The 20,824-nt window shown below is 42.3% G+C and overlaps 1 protein-coding gene across 1 annotated transcript in view; it reads left to right on the top strand.

Annotated features, from left to right (window-relative positions):
• Positions 1–298: 298 nt before the first annotated feature.
• The window catches only part of TMEM201 (transmembrane protein 201), a 35,997-nt gene continuing 15,471 nt past the window's right edge, over positions 299–20,824 (top strand). Inside the window, exons 1-5 of the mRNA XM_063436611.1 lie at positions 299–508; positions 14,387–14,507; positions 14,958–15,152; positions 15,623–15,799; positions 18,116–18,456. Of these exons, the coding sequence (XP_063292681.1) occupies positions 420–508; positions 14,387–14,507; positions 14,958–15,152; positions 15,623–15,799; positions 18,116–18,456 (923 nt within the window). The 5' untranslated portion in view covers positions 299–419. The remainder of the gene's footprint in view (positions 509–14,386; positions 14,508–14,957; positions 15,153–15,622; positions 15,800–18,115; positions 18,457–20,824) is intronic.

Below are 20,824 nucleotides of genomic sequence, written 5' to 3'. Positions count from 1 at the left end.
CCGGGAGGTGACTCACTTCGCGCACGAACTCGGCATTTCACGACTGACGCCCCCGGAGAGCAGAAGCACGCATCGCTCTTAATCCCGCCCCTAAAATGCGTCAAGCGCGAGGACACACCCCCTCCTCGCCTTCCGCAGCGCGCGCCATGCCTGGGATATTCCAGAGTCCCGCGTGCGGCAAAGCTTCCCTCTAGCCCCTCCCCTCCTCCGCCTGTCCTGATTGGCTGGAGTTCATTTTCCCCGGCACTCTGATTGGACGCGCACTCAAACCTCCTCGCGCTGACCTCGCCCGCTCGTGGCTGCTGATTGGCGGGGGGCTGCAAGCTGCGCTCTGATTGGCCGAGCACGGCCGCGAGCGGAGAAGCTGTGTGTTCGCTCCGTTCGGATCTCCTGTCAGAGCGATCGAGCTGCCGGGAAGCATGGAAGTCGGGATCTCTCTACCCTGGGCTGGCCTGGCCGCCGTCGCCGCTACCGGAGTCACCGGAGCTTTCATTTATAACTTTGGCCTGTGAGTAGCGACCGAACAGCGCGGGCTTTGTGTCCTTCATGGGGGGCGGGGGGAGACTGACACTCCTATCATCCCCAGCCAGAACCGCGGGGGGACTGACACTCCTATCATCCCCAGCCAGAACCGCGGGGGGACTGACACTCCTATCATCCATCCCCAGCCAGAACCCCGGGGGGGGGGGACTGGCACTCCTATCATCCCCAGCCAGGCCGCATGCTTTGTATGCTTCATGGGGGGGCGCGGGGACTGACACTCCTATCATCCATCCCCAGCCGGGGGGGGGCCTGACACTCCTATCGTCCCCAGCCAGGCCGCATGCTTTGTGTGCTTCATGGGGGGCGCGGGGACTGACACTCCTATCATCCCCAGCCAGAACAGCGGGCTCTGTGTCCTTCATGGGGGCGGGGCTCTAACATTCCTATCATCCTCAGCCAGGACTGTGTGTGTGTGGGGTTGGCACTCCTATCATCCCCAGCCAGAACCGTTGACTTTTTGTCCTTCATGGGGGGGGGGGCGGGACTAACATTCCTATTGTCCCCAGCCAGACACTCCTCCCCTATCCTGTAACCCCGAGCTGACTGTGTGTCCGGCTCCGGGGCTTATTTACTAAACAGCAATATGTGCGAGATTGAGCATTACCTGCTCCATGCCCCTACCGTAACCCGAACCCCCAGCTCGGTCAGTCCCTGAGTACCACTCTCCCCCTGCGATATTCACCAACCTGCGAATTATCCCGACTGTAAATCCGAATCTCCAATCTGGTGGTTCTCTGGCTCTGTCCATTATAATAACAGGTAATTAATCTATGGACAGAGATATAATAATACTACAGGTAATCTATGGACAGAGGTATAATAATACTACAGGTAATCTTTGGACAGAGGTATAATAATACTACAGGTAATCTTTGGACAGAGGTATAATATTAATACTACAGGTAATCTATGGACAGAGGTATAATAATAATACTACAGGTAATCTATGGACAGAGGTATAATAATAATACTACAGGTAATCTATGGACAGAGGTATAATAATAATACTACAGGTAATCTATGGACAGAGGTATAATAATAATACTACAGGTAATCTATGGACAGAGGTATAATAATAATACTACAGGTAATCTATGGACAGAGGTATAATATTAATACTACAGGTAATCTATGGACAGAGGTATAATATTAATACTACAGGTAATCTTTGGACAGAGGTATAAAAATGATAATCTATGGGCTGGGTTTAATTCACTACATTAAGGGATTTAATGGGGGAAATCACAGAAATTTAGTGAGTTTCAAATATTAAATACAAATTGGAAGATTTCTCCAGATCAGCTGTGATTTCAGTCTTTTTGGGGCTGTTTTTGGACTAATATTTGACTTTCCTTTAAATAGCACCGTGTTTTATTTGTAATGACTGTTAATCTATTAATTGTTGTTAGATTTTATTATAAAACTAATGTCTTGTATAAGTCAACAGAACTAACGGACAGATGCACTTGTTACCGTGGCAACATAACAAGTCTGGTCTCCCCGGATTGTCATGGAACCCCAGTACACGTGCTGCATCTTATTCAGTAAAACACGGAGTTATTGTGAGCTGAAACACCAAAAATGGAATGCAATATTTAGGCAAATATGGTGAAATTTGAACCACAGCTTGCTTATTTTAGCCGGTATTCAGCTCTCTGTGATTTTGTGTTTAGAGAATAAACTCCTGCAAACTGCTCAAAGTAGCTTGTGTTTTCAGTTCAAGCATTTTGTCCTAAAATGTAAAATTCACCTTGAATGAATGCCAATTCTTGCTATAAATGGTCATTCTAAGCGCTGTAATGAAAAATTTGTTTGACATTCTATTCTTTTATGGTGTTTTTGTATTTCACAGTTTCTGGAAAGACAAAAGAAACAAAATCTTGTCTTCCAGCTGTTTTGAAACAAAACGTTAATGAAAAATATGTAAAACAAAATGTGTAATATTAAAGATGCCTTACAGTGAAGTTGGTGTGACAGGGACTGACTTAGTGTATTGGGAATTTCCATACATTTCAGCTGTCGTGTCTTTTACCATTAAATTGGTTAATAGTAACAACCCCTGGATATTGGGCTCAGGTAACATCATCAGGACATACTTGAAAACCAGAGTAATCTGAATGTACCTTTACTGGTTAAATACTTTATTATATATTTGTAGTGGTGAGTGCCCGTTTTTGTTTGTGTTTGCACTTTGCTGTATGTTGGTTCAGTCAAGTGACATGCTATGCACATACATGTATATGTGAGGCTTTTTCTTGGTACTCATGTGTACAGTCCCTGGTAGCATATGTTAAAAATTCTTGCGGGACTGACCTGTATTGGGAACTATGCAAGTACTTGGTGTTCTCCTTCTCTTCTTTGTATGAGGAGAAACATGCTTTGTATTCGGTTGTCTTATTATATTCCAGATTTGAATGGTCTGTTTTCATTTCTGGCTTGGTAAATTTAGATCTGGTGGTTCCCAGCTCAGTCCTCAATATCCGCGGGCTTTGTGTCCTTCATGGGGGCGGGGGACTAACATTCCTATCATCCCCAGCCAGACACCCCTCCCATATCCTGTAACCCCGAGCTAACTGTGTGTCCGGCTCCGGGGCTTATTTACTAAACAGTGATATGTGCGAGATTGAGCATTACCTGCTCCATGCCCCTACCGTAACCCAAACCCCCAGCTCGGTCAGTCCCTGGGTACCACTATCCCCCTGCGATATTCACCAACCTGCGAATTATTTGGATCTGGTGATTCCCAGCTCAGTCCTCAATACCCACCGACAGTCCATGATTTATCCATTTCCCAAATTAAGTTCCTGTGGGGTTACTGAAAAAGTCCAGACTCTTGGTGAGGACTGGGTTAGGACCCACTACTGGTACATGTATGAAACATGCACCAGGTTCTTCAGTTACATCTAAATGTTGGATATCATTGGTATTAGATAGGAAGTGTTTATAATGTATTGTTAACATACACTGCAGCTTCTTTTCAACATTACTGTAATCGGCTGTGTGAACAAATCTGGTAATATACTACAGATTTAAGGGGACACCATAGATACTAAATATTCCATCTCATTGAATTGCTTATATTGCCTAGAGTTCCTCACATACTGTCTCTCCATTTAGCGTTAAACCATTATCTAGCAGGTTAATAGTAAATAATGTCACCTGGCCACCCAACCTTCACTGGGAGTATGACTGAGGAAGAGATTGCACACTTCCTTTTAGGCATACCAATATTTAAAATCTGTAAAATGACTGCTTGATGGCTGCCCGGTCAACTTTGTAACGTTAATGTTAATGCCTTTTAAATGTGATTGACACCCATCTCCTGATTGCTGTAATATGTGTCAGTCTGTCAATTCAAATGCATCAAAGTGAACAATAAGGCAACAGTACTGACCCCAAATAATTAACATTTTACAGGTTTAACATTCATTCTGCAACGTCCAGCATTACAGAGCTTGCGATGCGGCAGTCTACGTGTTTCGTACTTCAACATTTTAACAGAAATCTTGTTAACAAGCCTTGTTGAAATACAGAATGCGTAGACTGCTGCTATACTGGCGAATCGCAAGCTTTGTATGCTGGATGTTGCCGAATTGATTTTAAACCTGTACAAGGGGGCGAAAAAATAATAAATGCACTTCAACTCATACCAACAATGGGCACACTCTCAGCCAATCACCGCTGCCACTGGTGCTGTGGCCAATGTTTTCTTATTAGCTCATGCTAAAAACGTTTTAATATACTAAATGTAAGGATGGCGGCAGGGGACTCACTTAAAGGAAAACTACAGACACCATAACTTTAATTGGAATTAAGTTGTTAGTGCCAGAAATTCCCTGGCACTGGCGTACTATTAAGGTTTAAACGGTTTACCACCAAAGTAAATTACCTGGCGCCTGATCTGTTTGCACCCTGTCTTTCCGCTGCTGAGAATCTCTGCTGACATTGTAAGCCAATCAGTAGCTTCCCATTCACAAAAGGAATTGCTAAGCATACGCATTTTTCTCAAGCTGTTTTGCCAATGAAGAGCTACTGATTACTAATCAGCGGTGTCCCTGGGTGAGGCTTTGTATTTTAAGATTCTCAGCAGCAGAAGGATAGGGACAGAGCAAATGGGTGTTGGATCATGGACTTTCAGATTTGTAAACCATTTAACCCTTAAAGATAAGCCAGCGCCAGGGACCTTCAGGCATAATAAATTGAATTCTAATGAAGTTGTTTTGGTGCCCAGAGTGTTCCTTAAAGTGAGATGAAGCAATTATGCCAGATGCACACTGTACACAAGCCACCCTTTCAGAATGCTAAAACCCCACAGACCAACACGAGCTGCTAACCACTGGGGCATGCTTAAGCCTTCAGACAAAACAAAATCCCTATACAACCTTGGTTCACACTGCCAGTCCTCAAGGGACCACTAATAACAGGTCTGCAGTAGTTTAACCCTTTAAGGACCAAACTTCTGTAATAAAAGTGAATCATGACATTTGACACATGTCATGTGTCCTTAAGGGGTTAAAGGATCACTATAGTGTCAGGAAAACGAAGCGGTTTTCCTGACACTATAGTGCGCTGAGGGTGCCCCCACCCTCAGGGTCCCCCTCTCAAGGGGCTAAAACCCTTTCAGCAGCTTGCCTTAATCCAGCTCCGGACTCCTTTGGCGCTGGTGACCTCTCCTCCCCCGCCGACGTCAGCAGAGCCAAATGTACATGCGCTGCAAGTGCCGCGCGCGCATTCAAGCTGTCAATAGGAAAGCATTTTTCAATTCTTTCCTATGGGCGCTCTGCATGATTATTATTATTATTATTGCCATTTATATAGCGCCAACAGATTCCGTAGCGCTTTACAATATCATGAGAGGGGATTTAGCTATAAATAGGACAATTACAAATAAACTTACAGGAACAATAGGTTGAAGAGGATCCTGCTCAATCGAGCTAACATTCTATAGGAGGTGGGGTGTAAAACACATTAGGACAGGAATTTGCAGTCAAATAAGGTGGGCTGCCCTTTAGGAGAGGGCAAGAGACAGGTATGTGAGGTAGGGGTTAGTCTTGGAGGCCATAAGCTTTCCTAAAGAGATGGGTTTTAAGGCACTTCTTAAAATATGCCTCTAGTGGCTGTCCGGAAGACAGCCACTAGAGGCTGGCTTAACCCCAAATGTAAACATAGCAGTTTCTCTGAATCTGCTATGTTTGCATCTGCAGGGTTAAAACCTGAGGGACCTGGCACCCCAGACCACTTCATTGAGCTGAAGTGGTCTGGGTGACTATAGTGTCCCTTTAAAGATTTTCACACCAACCCCTCTAATTACGCAGCATATATCATAGACTTGCTTATGTATATATATATATATTTTTTTTTAATTCTTTATTTATGTTGTGCACATATTAACAGATAAATTCGGTATGTCACAATAGCTATACCAAACGTTTTAAGAACATTCAAAGAACAGCGGTAGCATAGAATGCATATGAATAGCACACTTTTAATTTTTAGGTGTTGATGATTCAGAGTTGGCTGTCCATCTCCGTACTCTAGTAATTCTCACTGGTGTGCTATGACCTGGGTCTAACTAGGTTGCAGAAGTGTTGTCATTTGCATTGTAGTATCCGTCTCGGCTAGTGTTTGTTCCGGAGTGGGTTAGTGGTTCACTGATGTGTGCCTCCAGCGCTAATCAAGTTAATATTTTGTGTACACCGGTTGCCAGAGGCATGTGGGGGGGGGGGGGGTGCGGCTCAAGGTAGGCTGTCGAGCTTTGGTGAGCTATTTGTATGTGAGCTCTCATATGTGTGTGCTTTAGCTATGCTGGAATTTGTAAATGCGGAACCAAATGTGTAAAAAGATACAGAGAAGTCAGTAATGTGAACTGCTGCCCTAGGCAGTGTCTGAGGACTTGGAATCAGATAACTGTCCGTCTCCATAGTGTCCTCAAGTGGTGGCTGCTGTGTATCCTCCCTTGTTTAGCTGTCGGGGGGAGGAGGGGATCACTGTTTCCGAGTTCCACTGGTGTGGAGTGCGGGCTGCCTCTCCTGCCTCAGCTGGTGTCAGGGCATCAGGGGGCAGGTTAAGGGTGGGCAGTGTGGCCTTTGCCTCCTCGAGATCCCTTATCTGCAACTTGATTCCCCCATGCTGGAACATTAAGGTATGGAATTGCCGCCACTGGTATGGAATCTGTTTTTGCTGGAGGAGTGATGTAAAAGGTCGGAGCGATCTTCTCCAAGCCAGTGTGCTCCCTGACCTGTCCTGGAAAAAGGTAAGAGACATATCTTCAAATTTGTATGGCGCGTGGTTTCTGACCGCCGCCATCACCGCTGCTTTGTCTTTCCCGCTCATCAGCCGGAGGACCAGGTCCCTTGGTACCTTTTCCGGTGCTCGTGGGGATTTTGGCACCCGGAAGAATCCATCTATTCCCACTAGTTTGCCTTGCCGTGGGGTGAGGATAGTGCCCAATAGGCGCCTTAGGACGCTGTCGGCACTTCGTCCAAGATGCCCCTAATTTTAATATTATTTTTCCGTCTCCAGTCTTCTAAGGCGGAGAAGCGGCGTTCAGTCTGCTCGCTGTGTCGCTGGAGCCCCCTGACTGCCTCTTGAAGTGTGGCAATCTGTTGGGCTTGGCTATCGGACGCAGCCTCTTCTACCGCTAGTCTGCCTGTAAGGCCTTGCAAGTCAGTGCGGAGCAATGCGACGTCAGTTTGGATGCTCTTCTGGAGGTCCGCCAGGAGTGCCTTCAGCACTGCCGCCATTACTGGTGCACCGTCTTGTTCGTTGTGCTTTTGTACTACCCTTTAGTTCGTAGGGGAATTGTCGTTTTCCTCATCAGGGGACATATCGTCTGAGAGGTCAGAGTACGTTACTGGGTGGTCGGCCATCTTTGGCCTTGTCGTTCCACTTGCCTGCCGCAGCATGTCTCCGATATCAAAGCCCATCCGAGGCTTATCGGGCTTCATCTTTTTAAATTTGCGACCCATGGTGTGTCCACTGTCTTTTGGGGGGTTCCCCAGTTGTGGATGGCTCGATTTTAGGGTCTTGTGAGGTATATTTGTGGGTTCCTTGGTAGGAGCTCAGAGAATGTGCGGCCATTCAGCTTGGCTGCTTGGCCCCGCCCCCGCTTATGTATATTTTTAAACCTCATTGTAGTAGTACTATTGCAAAAATGATCTTTTGTGCCATTTTTGAGATTTGTCTTAATCATTTTGAAGAGGTTTGACAAATAACAGGGCTCTCTCGACATTCAGCTGTTGCTTCCCTAATGAAGATGTGAATGTCTGCTTTTGCCTGTTAAACTCTGGTTGACTGTGATAGGCTAAAAACATTGAGCTCAGCACCCTCAGCCTATCATTGCCTTCAAAGTCAAGGAATGGGCAGACTAATAGGATTAGTTCCTCGTTAATGAGATCTTTACACTCAAGCTGTTGTGCACTACTGTTTTGCAAATCTAAACACTTGGTGAGTCTCATGGGAAATGTCTACCCCAGCTATCACTATAGCTCATACATCACAGCTTTGATCAGCTGCACTCACACAGCTAAAATGAAATTGTCCCTCTTTGTTCATTTGAGATGTCTTTACCTATAATTAAATGTGGGATGTTTTTGCTTTGTGAACCTAATGCATTGCAAGATACTTTCAAAGTACCGGTAACTTGCTTTGGCTTCTCGGGGTATGTCTGATGAATTGTGATGCTCTTGTAGCATTCTAGAGTCCTGCTTCATTTGATGATCCTTTTAGTAGTGTTTTATGGGCGTAAAAAAAAATTCTGTGAGTTTTAGTTCACTTGTCGATGTTCATTTTGGAAAGTTAAATCTTAAAGCAACACTGTAGGCACCATAACCACGCAAGCGAATTCAAGTGTTTATGGTGCCCGTAGTCCACAAGCGCCAGTGTCTTACCATTTGACATTGATGTAATCAATCACGTCCAGCATGTTGCCAAATCCTGTAGATTCCATCTTAAAAACATAGCCCGCATCCGCCCCTTTCTTGCACCAGATACTACCAAGGAGCTTGTCCATGCTCTAGTAATTTCCCGCATGGATTATTGTAACCCTCTCCTGATTGGTCTCCCCAATAGCCGTACTGCACCCTTACAGTCCGTAATGAACGCTGCTGCTAGATTGATTTTCCTCTCTAGTCGTTTCTCTCACACCTCACCCCTCTGCCAGTCCTTACATTGGCTTCCTGTATGCTATATGAGTCAATTCAAGGTACTAACTCACACCTATAAAGCACTGAACAACTCTAGCCCCTCTTATATCTCCTCACAGATCCATAGGTATGTCCCTTCTCGGTCTCTCCGTTCTGCCTGTGACCACCTCCTGTCCGTTGTCCGCACTCGTACGGCCAACTCGCGCTTGCAGGACTTCACGCGGGCGGCTCCCTTCCTATGGAATAGCCTGCCTACCGCCATCAGACTCTCCCCTAGTCTTGCATCTTTTAAGAAGTGCCTTAAAACCCATCTCTTTAGGAAAGCTTATGGCCTCCAAGACTAACCCTTACCTCACATACCTGTCTCTTGCCCTCTCCTAAAGGGCAGTCCACCTTATTTGATTGCAAATTCCTGTCCTAATGTGTTTTACACCCACCTCCTATAGAATGTTAGCTCGATCGAGCAGGGTCCTCTTCAACCTATTGTTCCTGTAAGTTTATTTGTAATTGTCCTATTTAAAGTTAAATCCCCCTCTCATAATATTGTAAAGCGCTACGGAATCTGTTGGCGCTATATAAATGGCAATAATAATAATAATAATAATGTAGCGTCTCTTGTTGCTCCCAGCCTTGCCCCCAATGACTGTACGGAGATGATGCAGTTTTGCTCTGCCTTGCGCCATACCTCTCAGTGTTATTCTGATAGCCATGCAACTTGGTATGTTGAAAGTTGGCGCTACTCTCCTTTTTTGCTGTGTAATCATTGGGGTTTGGACTAAGCACTGACGACCCTGCATCCTTGTGAAACGGTAAGATAACGGTTAGACCACACGGCAAGCTCCATAACAACTTCATTGAGTTTAAGTTATTTCTGTGCCTAAACTGTTCCTTTGAATACAACTCCCATAAAAAATGTACATCTGCATTTATCGAATAGACAAACTCCTGTGGGCTGGTAAAAATAGGGACAAGAGGGTAGGATTACGGGGCAAAACCAATTTCTTTTTTTTTATTTAAATAACAATAAACATTGCATAATTAAGTGTATGCCGTGTGTTGCAAGCCTGGTATTAGTGACCCTTGAGGACTGGCACTGTTAAAGGGACACTATAGTCACATGAACAACTTTAGCTTAATGAAGCAGTGTTGGTGTATAGAACATGCCCCTGCAGCCTCACTGCTCAATCCTCTGCCATTTAGGAGTTAAATCCCTTTGTTTATGAACCCTAGTCACACCTCCCTGCATGTGACTTGCACAGCCTTCCATAAACACTTCCTGTAAAGAGAGCCCTATTTAGGCTTTCTTTATTGCAAGTTCTGTTTAATTAAGATTTTCTTATCCCCTGCTATGTTAATAGCTTGCTAGACCCTGCAAGAGCCTCCTGTATGTGATTAAAGTTCAATTTGGAGATTGAGATACAATTATTAAGGTAAATTACATCGGTTTGAAAGTGAAACCAGTTTTTTTTTTTTCATGCAGACTGTCAATCATAGCCAGGGGAGGTGTGGCTAGGGCTGCATAAACAGAAACAAAGTGATTTAACTCCTAAATGACAGTGAATTCAGCAGTGAAATTGCAGGGGAATGATCTGTACACTAAAACTGCTTTATTTAGCTAAAGTAATTTAGGTGACTTTAGTGTTCCTTTAACCAAGGATGTGTTATGATTTTGTTATGTCTAAAGGAAACAAAAATAGCTGCTTGTGCCAGGAGCACACATATTCTAAATTCCCTACTGGCATTGTCTCTAAAACAAGTCATTGAGGAGCAAACTCGTAAAGAGGCCATACTAGATTTAGTGTTAACAAATGGAGATTTGGTATCTGATATTACTGTAGGTGAAAGTTTAGGATCCAGTGATCATCAGTCAGTGTGGTTTAATATAAGAACATTGACTGAGTCACATTACACAAAAACAAAAGTTTTAGACTTTAGAAAAATACTTTTCTAAAATTAGAATATGTGTAAAGGAGTCATTATCAGACTGGAGCAATTTAAATGGAGTCCAAGAGAAATGGGATTATTTAAAAGTTGCACTACTGAAGGCAACAGAAAATTGCATTAGGCTTGTCAGTAAAAGCAAAAAATTCAAGAAACCACTGTGGTACTCCGCAGATGTGGCCAAAATGGTAAACTAAAAGTTAGCATTTAGTAATTATAAAAAACACCAGAGTGAGGAAGACAGAATGATCTATAGGATTAGGCAGAAAGAGGCTAAGCAAGTTTATAAGAGCTTCCAAATCACACACAGAAGAGAAAATAGCAAAGTCGGGGGGGGGGGGGGGCAAAACTTTTTTTAGATACTTAAATGAGAAAAGAAAAGTAAAACAAGGATTAGTTAGATTAAAAACAAAAGAAGGAAGGTATGTAGAAGAGGATAAAGGTCTAGCTGACTGCCTCAATGAATATTTTTGTTCGTTATTTACAGATGAAAATGAAGGAGAGGGACTTCAGTTAGGAAAAAGGATAAATGAGTCATTTATTACACGTGAGTTTACAGAGGAAGAGGTTCTATTTCAACTGTCAAAAGTAAAGACAAATAAGTCAATGGGACCTGATGGAATACACCCAAAGCTATTAAAAGAGCTTAGTGGTGTACTAGCAAAACCATTAACAGATTTATTTAACCAATCATTGATAACGGGAGTAGTCCCAGAAGATTGGAAGTTGGCGAATGTTGGGCCCATTTACAATAAAGGTAATAGGGAGGAGTCGGGCAACTATAGGCAAGTAAGCCTTACTTCAGTAGTGGGGAAAGTGATGGAAACCATGTTAAAGGATAGGATTGTTGAGCATCTAAAAACACATGGATTTCAAGATCAGAGACAACATGGGTTTACTTCAGGGAGATCAAGCCAAACGAATCTTATTGATTTTTTTTGATTGGGTAACTAAAATTATAGATCAGGGTGGTGCAGTAGACATTGCTTACCTAGATTTTAGTAAGGCTTTTGACACTGTTGCACATAGAAGGCTTATCAATAAACTGCAATCTTTAAGTTTCCAATATTGTTGGATGGGTAAGGCAGTGTCTGAGTGACAGGCAACAGAGGGTTGTAGTCAATGGAGTATATTCGAAGCTTGGGCTTGTCCCCAGTGGGGGTACCTCAGGGATCTGTACTTGGACCCATTCTCTTTAATATTTTTATTAGTGATATTGCAGAAGATCTTGATGGTAAGGTATGTCTTTTTGCTGATGATACTAAGATATGTAACAGGGTTGATGTTCCAGGAGGGATAAGCCAAATGCAAATGATTTAGGTAAACTAGAAAAATGGTCAGAGTTGTGGCAGCTAACATTTAATGTGGATAAGTGCAAGATAATGCATCTTGGACGTAAAAACCCAAGGGCAGAGTACAGAATATTTGGTAGAGTCCTAACCTCAACATCTGAGGAAAGGGATTATTTCTGATGACTTAAAGGTAGGCAGACAATGTAATAGAGCAGCAGGAAATGCTAGCAGAATGTTTGGTTGTAGAGGGAGAGGTATTAGCAGTAGAAATAGGGAAGTGCTCATGCCATTGTACAGAACACTGGTGAGACCTCACTTGTAGTATTGTACGCAGTACTGGAGACCGTATCTTCAGAAGGATATTGATACCTTAGAGAAAGTTCAGAGAAGGGCTACTAAACTGGTTCATGGATTGCAGGATAAAACTTACCATGAAAGGTTAAAGGATCTTAACATGTATAGCTTGGAGGAAAGACGAGACCGGGGGGGGGGATATGATAAAAACATTTAAATACATAAAGGGAATCAACACAGTAAAGGAGGAGACCATATTTAAAAGAAGAAAAACTACCACAACAAGAGGACAGTCTTAAATTAGAGGGGCAAAGGTTTAAAAATATCAGGAAGTATTACTTTACTGAGAGGGTAGTGGATGCATGGAATAGCCTTCCAGCTGAAGTGGTAGAGGTTGACACGGTGAGAGAGTTTAAGCATGCGTGGGATAGGCATAAGGCTATACTAACTATAAGATAAGGCCAGGGACTAATGAAAGTATTTAGAAAATTGGGCAGACTAGATGGGCCGAATGGTTCTTATCTGTCGTCACTTTCTATGTTATGTTTCTACGGTCTGTTCTTGCCACTGCTCGTGCATACTGCAGCGATTAGCCATTTGTGGGGTATTAGCAGTCTGAAAGAGTGGCTTGTGTACAGTGTGCATCTGTTTGAAAGGCCTCCTGTCCCAGGGATTAAAAAGGGGCAACTGTAACTGACTGTGGGATTATTCTAAACATGATACTGAATGGAGAGCCGTAACAAGAAAATTGTAATTTACTTGACAAGAAGCAGATTGGTTTATGACTGTAATATCCGTCTCCTTCCTGTGATCACACTGACACGGCTGGCTTCTCTAGATTTATTTGATCCAGAATTTACAAGCTAAGCTGTTGCGGTGTGGACTTCATTGACATCACGTGTCTTTTTTGTTTGCTTGTTTTTTTAATCTTCATTCTTGCTGGTTGTTAAAATCTTTAATATTTGCAACCAAATCAAGATTTCATATTTCGATCAGTTTTACAGTTATATTAAATTTTGCTATATTCCATTATAAATGCATAGATAATGATGAAATTCGTGCTCGGTGAACTATCTCTCCAGTTTACTAGGTTAATCTCTCCTATTTGGAGAACAACTTGATGTAACTTCAGCCATCATGACCAAGTTGCTGTAGTGGTTATGATGTTAAGAGTACCCAGCGTCGCACCCTGTTAATGGCACAAGTTGTTTTACAACAGTTTACCTTCTTACGTGCCAGGTCTCCTCTGAGGTAGGACATACAACATTCAGCTTCTGCAGAGCTGCACGAGCTCAATGCAGGTCCTGCATTCATTGACTGAGCACATCACCTGACTACCTTTTAGCCAATGAATTGCACTGACATTTTCACAGATTTGATATTGGTGAGCCCGGGGCTCTAGTTCCAGGGTGTTTGTTGACACCCCTAAGCTCTGTATGTGCAGAGTTTAGAAGCGAAATACTTTTAACCACTAAAGGGGTTATGGTGCCTGGAGTAACTATTTAAATGAAAGGTGTAGTGTATATGTAGGATGAAGGTCTTTTTCAGAACGTTGTGTCTATTTTATAACCATTTTCTGTGAAAATATGCGTATTATCTCTGCAAACACAAGTTTACCTTTAATCCAAGTTAAACATTTACTAAAAAAATATATATATTGCATGAAAATAGTCTCCTGCTGCACATCTGTTCCTGTCCCATACTGAACAACATTTGACATTAATGTATATTAAAGAGAAAAGTATCTTTTGGATAGATTTTGTTTCACCAAAAATTTTTATTTAAAAAACAACCCCAATTTGAATAATAAAATAAATTTATTTATATATGCCCCCCGGTCTGAGGGGTGAAAGCAAGACCAGGGATTACTGGATACATTGGGATGAACAGTATCTCACTGTATGCACACAAGATGTGCCCCTCTTACAATTCCTAAGCACCATTAACAAGAGATGTTGGCAGCTAAGCCCGGAGTGTCCTTTTTAGTAGGTTTTCTCTTAAACCTGTAGTGTTGACCAATTCCATTCTCTCGTATGTAGATAGTTTTTGTTTTAATTCAATCTAATTTCCTGGTACCTGGTATCATGCGATTAGCTGATAATTTCTATGCAGTATGTTACAGCATGTATGTCCTTATAACATAGTGATTAATGTGTCTTTTTTCTCCACTAGAAAACGTCCTAGTCACGTGAAGGTCAACTGCTGGTTTTGCAATCAGGACACTTTTGTGCCTTATGGTAACAGAAACTGCTGGGATTGCCCCAGCTGTGAACAGTACAATGGCTTCAAGGAGGTGAGCTTGATGAACAGAGTTTGGGTAATAATTAGTCTGGAATTTTAAGAACTTGTCAAATTAGCAAGCATGCTACTGTACTCAAATTAAGAGAAACATGTAAAGATCTTTTAGAGAAAAATAGATTTCAAGTCTTTTTTATTTTTTTTTCACTCCCATTTTATGATGTCTGTTATCCAAGCCTGCATCTGCTTTATTGGTATACTTTAGGACAATGTTTTGATTACATTTTATTTATTTTCCTCCACTCTCTCCCTCAATGAATTTCTAACTTGTTTGGGCATATTATACGCCTCGTATACCTCTGATAAATCCATACATGCTGTTTTAGCTAGTTAAACCTTATTTGTGTTTTGCAAACCAGCTATCTTCTCTGTGTGCTAAAGTGAAATCTTTGTTCCATGCTCATTTTTAGAAATGTATACATGAATGTTACTCTTTTTTTTGCAGAATGGAGACTACAACAAGCCCATTCCTGCCCAGCACCATGAACATCTGAATCATGTAGTGTCTGGAGGAAGCCACCTACCTGATGTCATTAAACCCCAACAGTGGGTAAACTGCCAGACTCTGCTTTGCAAAAAATGCAATGTCAACCAAAACACCATAATTAAGCAACTGGCATCTTTTGTACCAAGAGATGATGTAAGTATCAAGTTGCAATGGCTTAATACTCTACTAACCTGTGTTTATCTGGTAAGGAGTATGAATGTGTCATGGTGGTGTGTTTAATGAAATATGAATTAATGGCATTCGATGCAGTGGTAAGGAAGACCATAGGTTGGATACTGTATTGAATAGTTTAATGGGGTATCTTGCTGTAGAAGCATAGATCAGATTTGTTTAAATGTGTTTTGTTATGTATCTGACTAGGCCACCACTGTCACTACTGTGGGCACAGTGGAGCAGTTAGGAGTATCTTATTAGGAAGAATAAAATTATTTGTACCTTTTAAATATGGGCTATAGTTTATTCCAGTAATTATACAAATCAGCCTCCAGAGTTTAGTGAATAATCAAAGCATTTAGTAGAGAAAAGTGGGAAAGCGATATCTACTTCTGCTGTTTGGGAGACACTCTGACTTATGTTTAATCCGGTTTACACTTGTCCCTTAGAACCGATACGATGAGGAAATTGAGGTATATAAACATCACTTGGAGCAGACATACAAACTGTGCCGCCCATGCCAGGCTGCCGTAGAATGCTACATCAAACACCAGAACCGGCAGCTGAGAGCTCATATGCTGAACCAGCATCTGAAACACAGGGAAACAGATAAATACCATATTAAGGTGAGCAATGAGAAAATCATGGTAGCTGCAACTCTATATCAGAACCGGCTGCTTGGCTCTTTCTGATATTTTGGGGTTTGTTCACAAAATACTGAATTGTACCGATTAGAGAACAGTTGCACAATTTAGGTGAAAATAGCAGATTTGGAAATTTTCCAGCTCTGCTATATTCAAATATTGATTATTTTAACTTTAATGTTGTATTTTGCTCTGGATATCATTACAATTCAGTGTTTAGTAAGTAAATGCAAAGTAAAAGCTACATAATCTTGTAAGGTAAAACCAGCACCAAGATAAGGGTGCAGTTATGTATTGTGTTTTGCATGGTGAGAAAACCAAAGCACATGTAGTGATAACACAAGTAAAGTTATAGTACACATCCAGTATTGCACATGCCCAATAACAAGAGGAATACATTTTCAAGATGTTCTTGATTCGATCAGCAATCATTCATCGCATCAAATGAGCAGAAAAACATTCCTAAAATTGTATTTTAATACAATATAACTTGTTGAAGAATACTTATGTAAATTGCTTACTTGCCCCCTGTTGTGCAATCCTGTTGTGTATGCATTACAATACTTTCATTTCTATCCTAATATCCAGCTTAACCACCGTCTGTAGGGGTTCTGATGGGCCCCATTTTTCGGTACTGGGGCAAGCATTTTTGCAATGGTTGGCCCTCTTGCGGCATTCCTGCCAGGCACTGAGTCTCCTTAATTACTTAAATGATGGTACACTCGAATCACCAAAACAACTTAATAAAGTGGTTTTGTGTATTGAGCATACCCTTGCAGTCTCACTGCCCAATTATTTGCCATTTAGAGGAAAATCACTTTTTGTGCAGCCCTAGCCACACCTCCCCTGCATGTGACTTACACAGCCTCCCTACACACTTCCGGAAAAAGAGCACCCATATTTTAGCTTCCTTTTGTTGCACAGCATGTTTAATTTAGGAGTTGTTAACTGTTAAGAGCCTACAACAGCCTCCTATGTCATTACAAATTCTTGTTCTTGTCTCCTGCTCTATTTATTGAGAGCAAAAAAAAAAAAAGCGCAAGAGTTTACTGAAAACGGACAGCAGCTGAAATAGCCTGCCCTTCGGTGGGTCCCCGCTCAGATCTCAAGCTTGTGCCATTACAGAGAGAACATATCTGAAGCATATCAGACTGGTCCCACCCATACGGGCAGTCCAGATCTGGAATGCCAGCACGTTCCCTCTGCACGAGAGACGCAGCAACCCCAGACGTTCGTTTCAGCCTTGTTAGGCATCATCAGTGAGGCATAGCTGATATCTCTCTAGGCACCGTGAGCAAGGGGTCCATGTCTGGATTACCCTTTAAACTTATGGAGAGGAAAAAAAAAAAATTGAGCTGTTGTCCATTATCAGCACTCTCTTGCGACTTGTTTTTTTTTTTGTTCTCCTTAAGTTTAAAGGGTAATCCAGACGTGGACTCCTTACTCACGGTGCTTGGAGGGGTATTGGCTATACCTCACTGATGATGCCTAACAAGGTTGAAACAATTGTCTGGTGTTGCTGTAGCTTTTGTGCAGAGAGAGCGGGGACCCGCCGAAGGGCAGGCTAATTGAGCTGTTCTCCGTTTTCGGCACTCTTGCGACTTGTTGTTTTTTAACTCTATTTATTGAACAAACACATTTGTTAAACCTCCCCACAGAGGTGTGTCGAGCGCTAATTAAACAGTGGTTGAACTCTTAGATGGCTGAGAACTAAGCAGTGAGACTGAGGAGACATGAGCTAGACACTGAGACAACTTAATCTAAAGTTGTTTTGCACTTTATGAAATTAGCACTCTGATTTAGAACTCCATTCAAACTGGGGCCCCTAATGCTCATGTCTAGAAATAAAGGGAGGTTTGTAGACAGTGGAATAAAACAATTTATTATTCTTATTTGTTTGGTGTGTTACACTGTATTACACTGTAGTGTGTTTTTTTTTTTTTTTTTTTTTTTTTTTTAATGGGGGGGATAGATCCGCAGATCCTTCAAACCAGTAAAGTCTCTTGCACGGTCTAATAGAATGAGAAGTACAGCAGAGTGGAGTATAAAATGTTTATTCTCCACTGTTCTTCCCTCTATGGGACATAATAAAGTCCCATAATGCTCCAGGTTTCCTCTGTCAATTGTGTGACATGGTCTGTACAAGTGCATCCATCCTATGACATGCTTGTCTTCAAATTTGACTGCACTAATGGGGTTAAATATGTACACTGCATGTCTTAACTGCCAGAACAAAATAAAATGTAGTGTAATTAAAAAAATAAAATTAACTTAAAATGTGTCTTCTTAATGCTGCAGAGTTTTGGACCTTCCATATCCTGCCAAGTTCCAATGCATATCCTCATACTTCGTTTATTCACCTTCTTAAGTTGCCTATTCCTGCTGTGGCTGAATGTCTTTGGTCCTGGCGACCTGTTCATCTTCTCCACGGAAAACACAAATATTTCTGAAGAACCAATTAAAAGTCCATTGTTGACTTTTTCATCTGATGACAAACTTAATGGCTTCTGGATGGCAATATTGAAAACTGCTAAAATACTGAATGAGGCATGGTGCTATGGCCAGACTCACCCGATGGAAGTGGCGTTACTTGGAACATGTGCCTCTGTTTTGGCTTTTGTCTCAGCCGGTCCAATCAGGTTAGTGTTCATAAATTTTTTTTTTTTGCATGCTGAAGGGTGGTAGGGAGGGTAAAGTAATGGTATTGGATTATTCGGGATACTTAAAGGACCACTATAGTGCCAGGCAAACAAACTCTGTTTCCTGGCTCTTTAGGGTCCCTCTCCCGCCGGGCTCAAGGGGGAGAAAGGGGGTTAATCACTTGCCTTTCTCCAGTGCCGGGCTCCCTCAGTGCTGGGGAAATCTCCTCCCTCTTCCGACGTCTGCGCTGCATGCGCGGCAAGAGCCGCGCGCGCATTCAATCAGTCCATAAGAAAGCATTTCTCAATGCTTTCCTATGGACGTCAGCGTCTAATCACTGTGAAGCGCATGTCAATGAAATGGCCACTAGAGGGTGGATTAACCCTAATGTAAATATTGCAGTTTCTCTGAAACTGCTAAGTTTACAGCTGCAGGGTTAACCTTAGATGGACCTGGCACCCAGACCACTTAATTGAGCTGAAGTTGTCTGGGTGCCTATAGTTGTCCTTTAACTAATACATGTAAACACTTTATTTTTTATAGGTTCCTTTTTAAAAAAAAAAAAAAAAAAATTGTATTCTTTTAAAACTAGTGTATGGAGTATAAAGAAATGCTGAAGTGGTTATTTTGTAACTTGGGCATTATCATCTCACATATTAATTTGCTGGAATTGCAAACTGCACTGTCTTGACAGATGAACATGTTTAGGGACCCGTAAAATAGTTTGATCCCTCAAGATAAAATCAGGGAAAATGTATTGATCGTGTAACTGATATTTTTACGATTATGAAAAACGAAAAATGGATTGTGACCAACTAAAAATTAAATTCCAAAATTAAATAGCTAAAATAAGAAATTGCATAGTTAGAATTTTTTTTATTTTTTTTTGTCCAAAATGTCTACTTGTCTAAATGTTTTATATCCATTTCGAATAACATTTGTAGTTGCATACCTCACGGTTTTCCTGAGGTTTGGATTTAATGGATCACTAGTAGCATCATAATGACGTGGTCTGGGTGCCGTGACCCTGCTGCTTTGGTAATGCTCTTGTAGTAGATATGGCAATGTTTACATTGTAGGTCTTCCTAACAGCCACTATTGATGCTTCCTCTCACAATTACAGTATCTCACAAAAGTGTATATTTTTTTGTAAATATTTTATCTTTTCATGTGACAACACTGAAGAAATGACTCGGCTACCATGTAAAGTAGTAAGTGTACAACCTGTATGACAGTGTAAATTTGCTGTCCCCTCAAAATAACACACAGCCATTAATGTCTAAACCGTTGGCAACAAAAGTGAGTGAGTACACCCCAAAGTGTCAATATTTTGTGTGGCCACCGTTATTTTCCAGCACTGCGTTAACCCTCATGGGCATGGAGTTCACCAGAGCTTCACAGGATGCCACTGGAGTCCTCTTCCACTCCACAACAACATCACAGAGCAGGTGGATGTTGGAGGCCTTGCATTCCCCCACCTTCCGTTTGAGGATGCCCCACACATGCTCAATAGGGCTTAGGTCTGGAGACTTGCTTGGCATGTCCATCACCTTTCCCTTCAGCTTCTTTAGCAAGGCAGTGCCCGTCTTGGATTTGTTTTTGGGGTCGTTATCATGTTGGAATGCTCCCTTCCGGACCAGTCTCCGAAGGGAGGGGATCATGCTCTGCTTCAGTATGTCACAGTACATGTTGGCATTCATGGTTCCCTTAATGAACTGTAGCTCCCCAGTGCTGGCAGCACTCATGTAGGCCCAGACCATGACACTCCACCACCATGCTTGACTGTAGGCAAGACACTTGTCTTTGTACTCCTCACCTGGTGTGGTCACCACACACGCTTGACACCATCTGAACCAAATAAGATTATCTTGGTCTCATTGGACCACAAGACATGGTTCCGGTAATCCATGTCCTTAGTCTGCTTGTTTTCAGCAAACTGTTTGCGGGCTTTCTTGTGCATCATATTTAGAAGAGGTTACCTTCTGGGTCAACAGCCCCGCAGATCAATTTGATGCAGTGTGCGGCGTATGGTCTGAGCACTGACAGGCTAACCCCCCCCCCCTTCAACCTCTGCAGCAATGCTGGCAGCACTCTTACGTCTATTTCCCCGACCATGACGAGGCATGTTCTGAGTGGAACTTGTCATGTGAAACCCCTGTATGGTCTTGCCCGCTGTGCTGCAGCTCAGTTTCACATCTGTTTGAAAGTGAAACCAGTTTTTTTTTCATGCAGACTGTCAATCATAGCCAGGGGAGGTGTGGCAAGGACTGCATAAACAGAAACAAAGTGATTTAACTCCTAAATGACAGTGAATTGAGCAGTGAAATTGCAGGGGAATGATCTATACACTAAAACTGCTTTATTTAC

The sequence above is a fragment of the Pelobates fuscus genome, chromosome 11, assembly GCF_036172605.1.
Source record: "Pelobates fuscus isolate aPelFus1 chromosome 11, aPelFus1.pri, whole genome shotgun sequence".
NCBI classification, from domain to species: domain Eukaryota; kingdom Metazoa; phylum Chordata; class Amphibia; order Anura; family Pelobatidae; genus Pelobates; species Pelobates fuscus.
The sequence above is the reverse complement of the archived record's forward strand: the minus strand, read 5'-3'. Positions and strand labels throughout refer to the sequence as shown.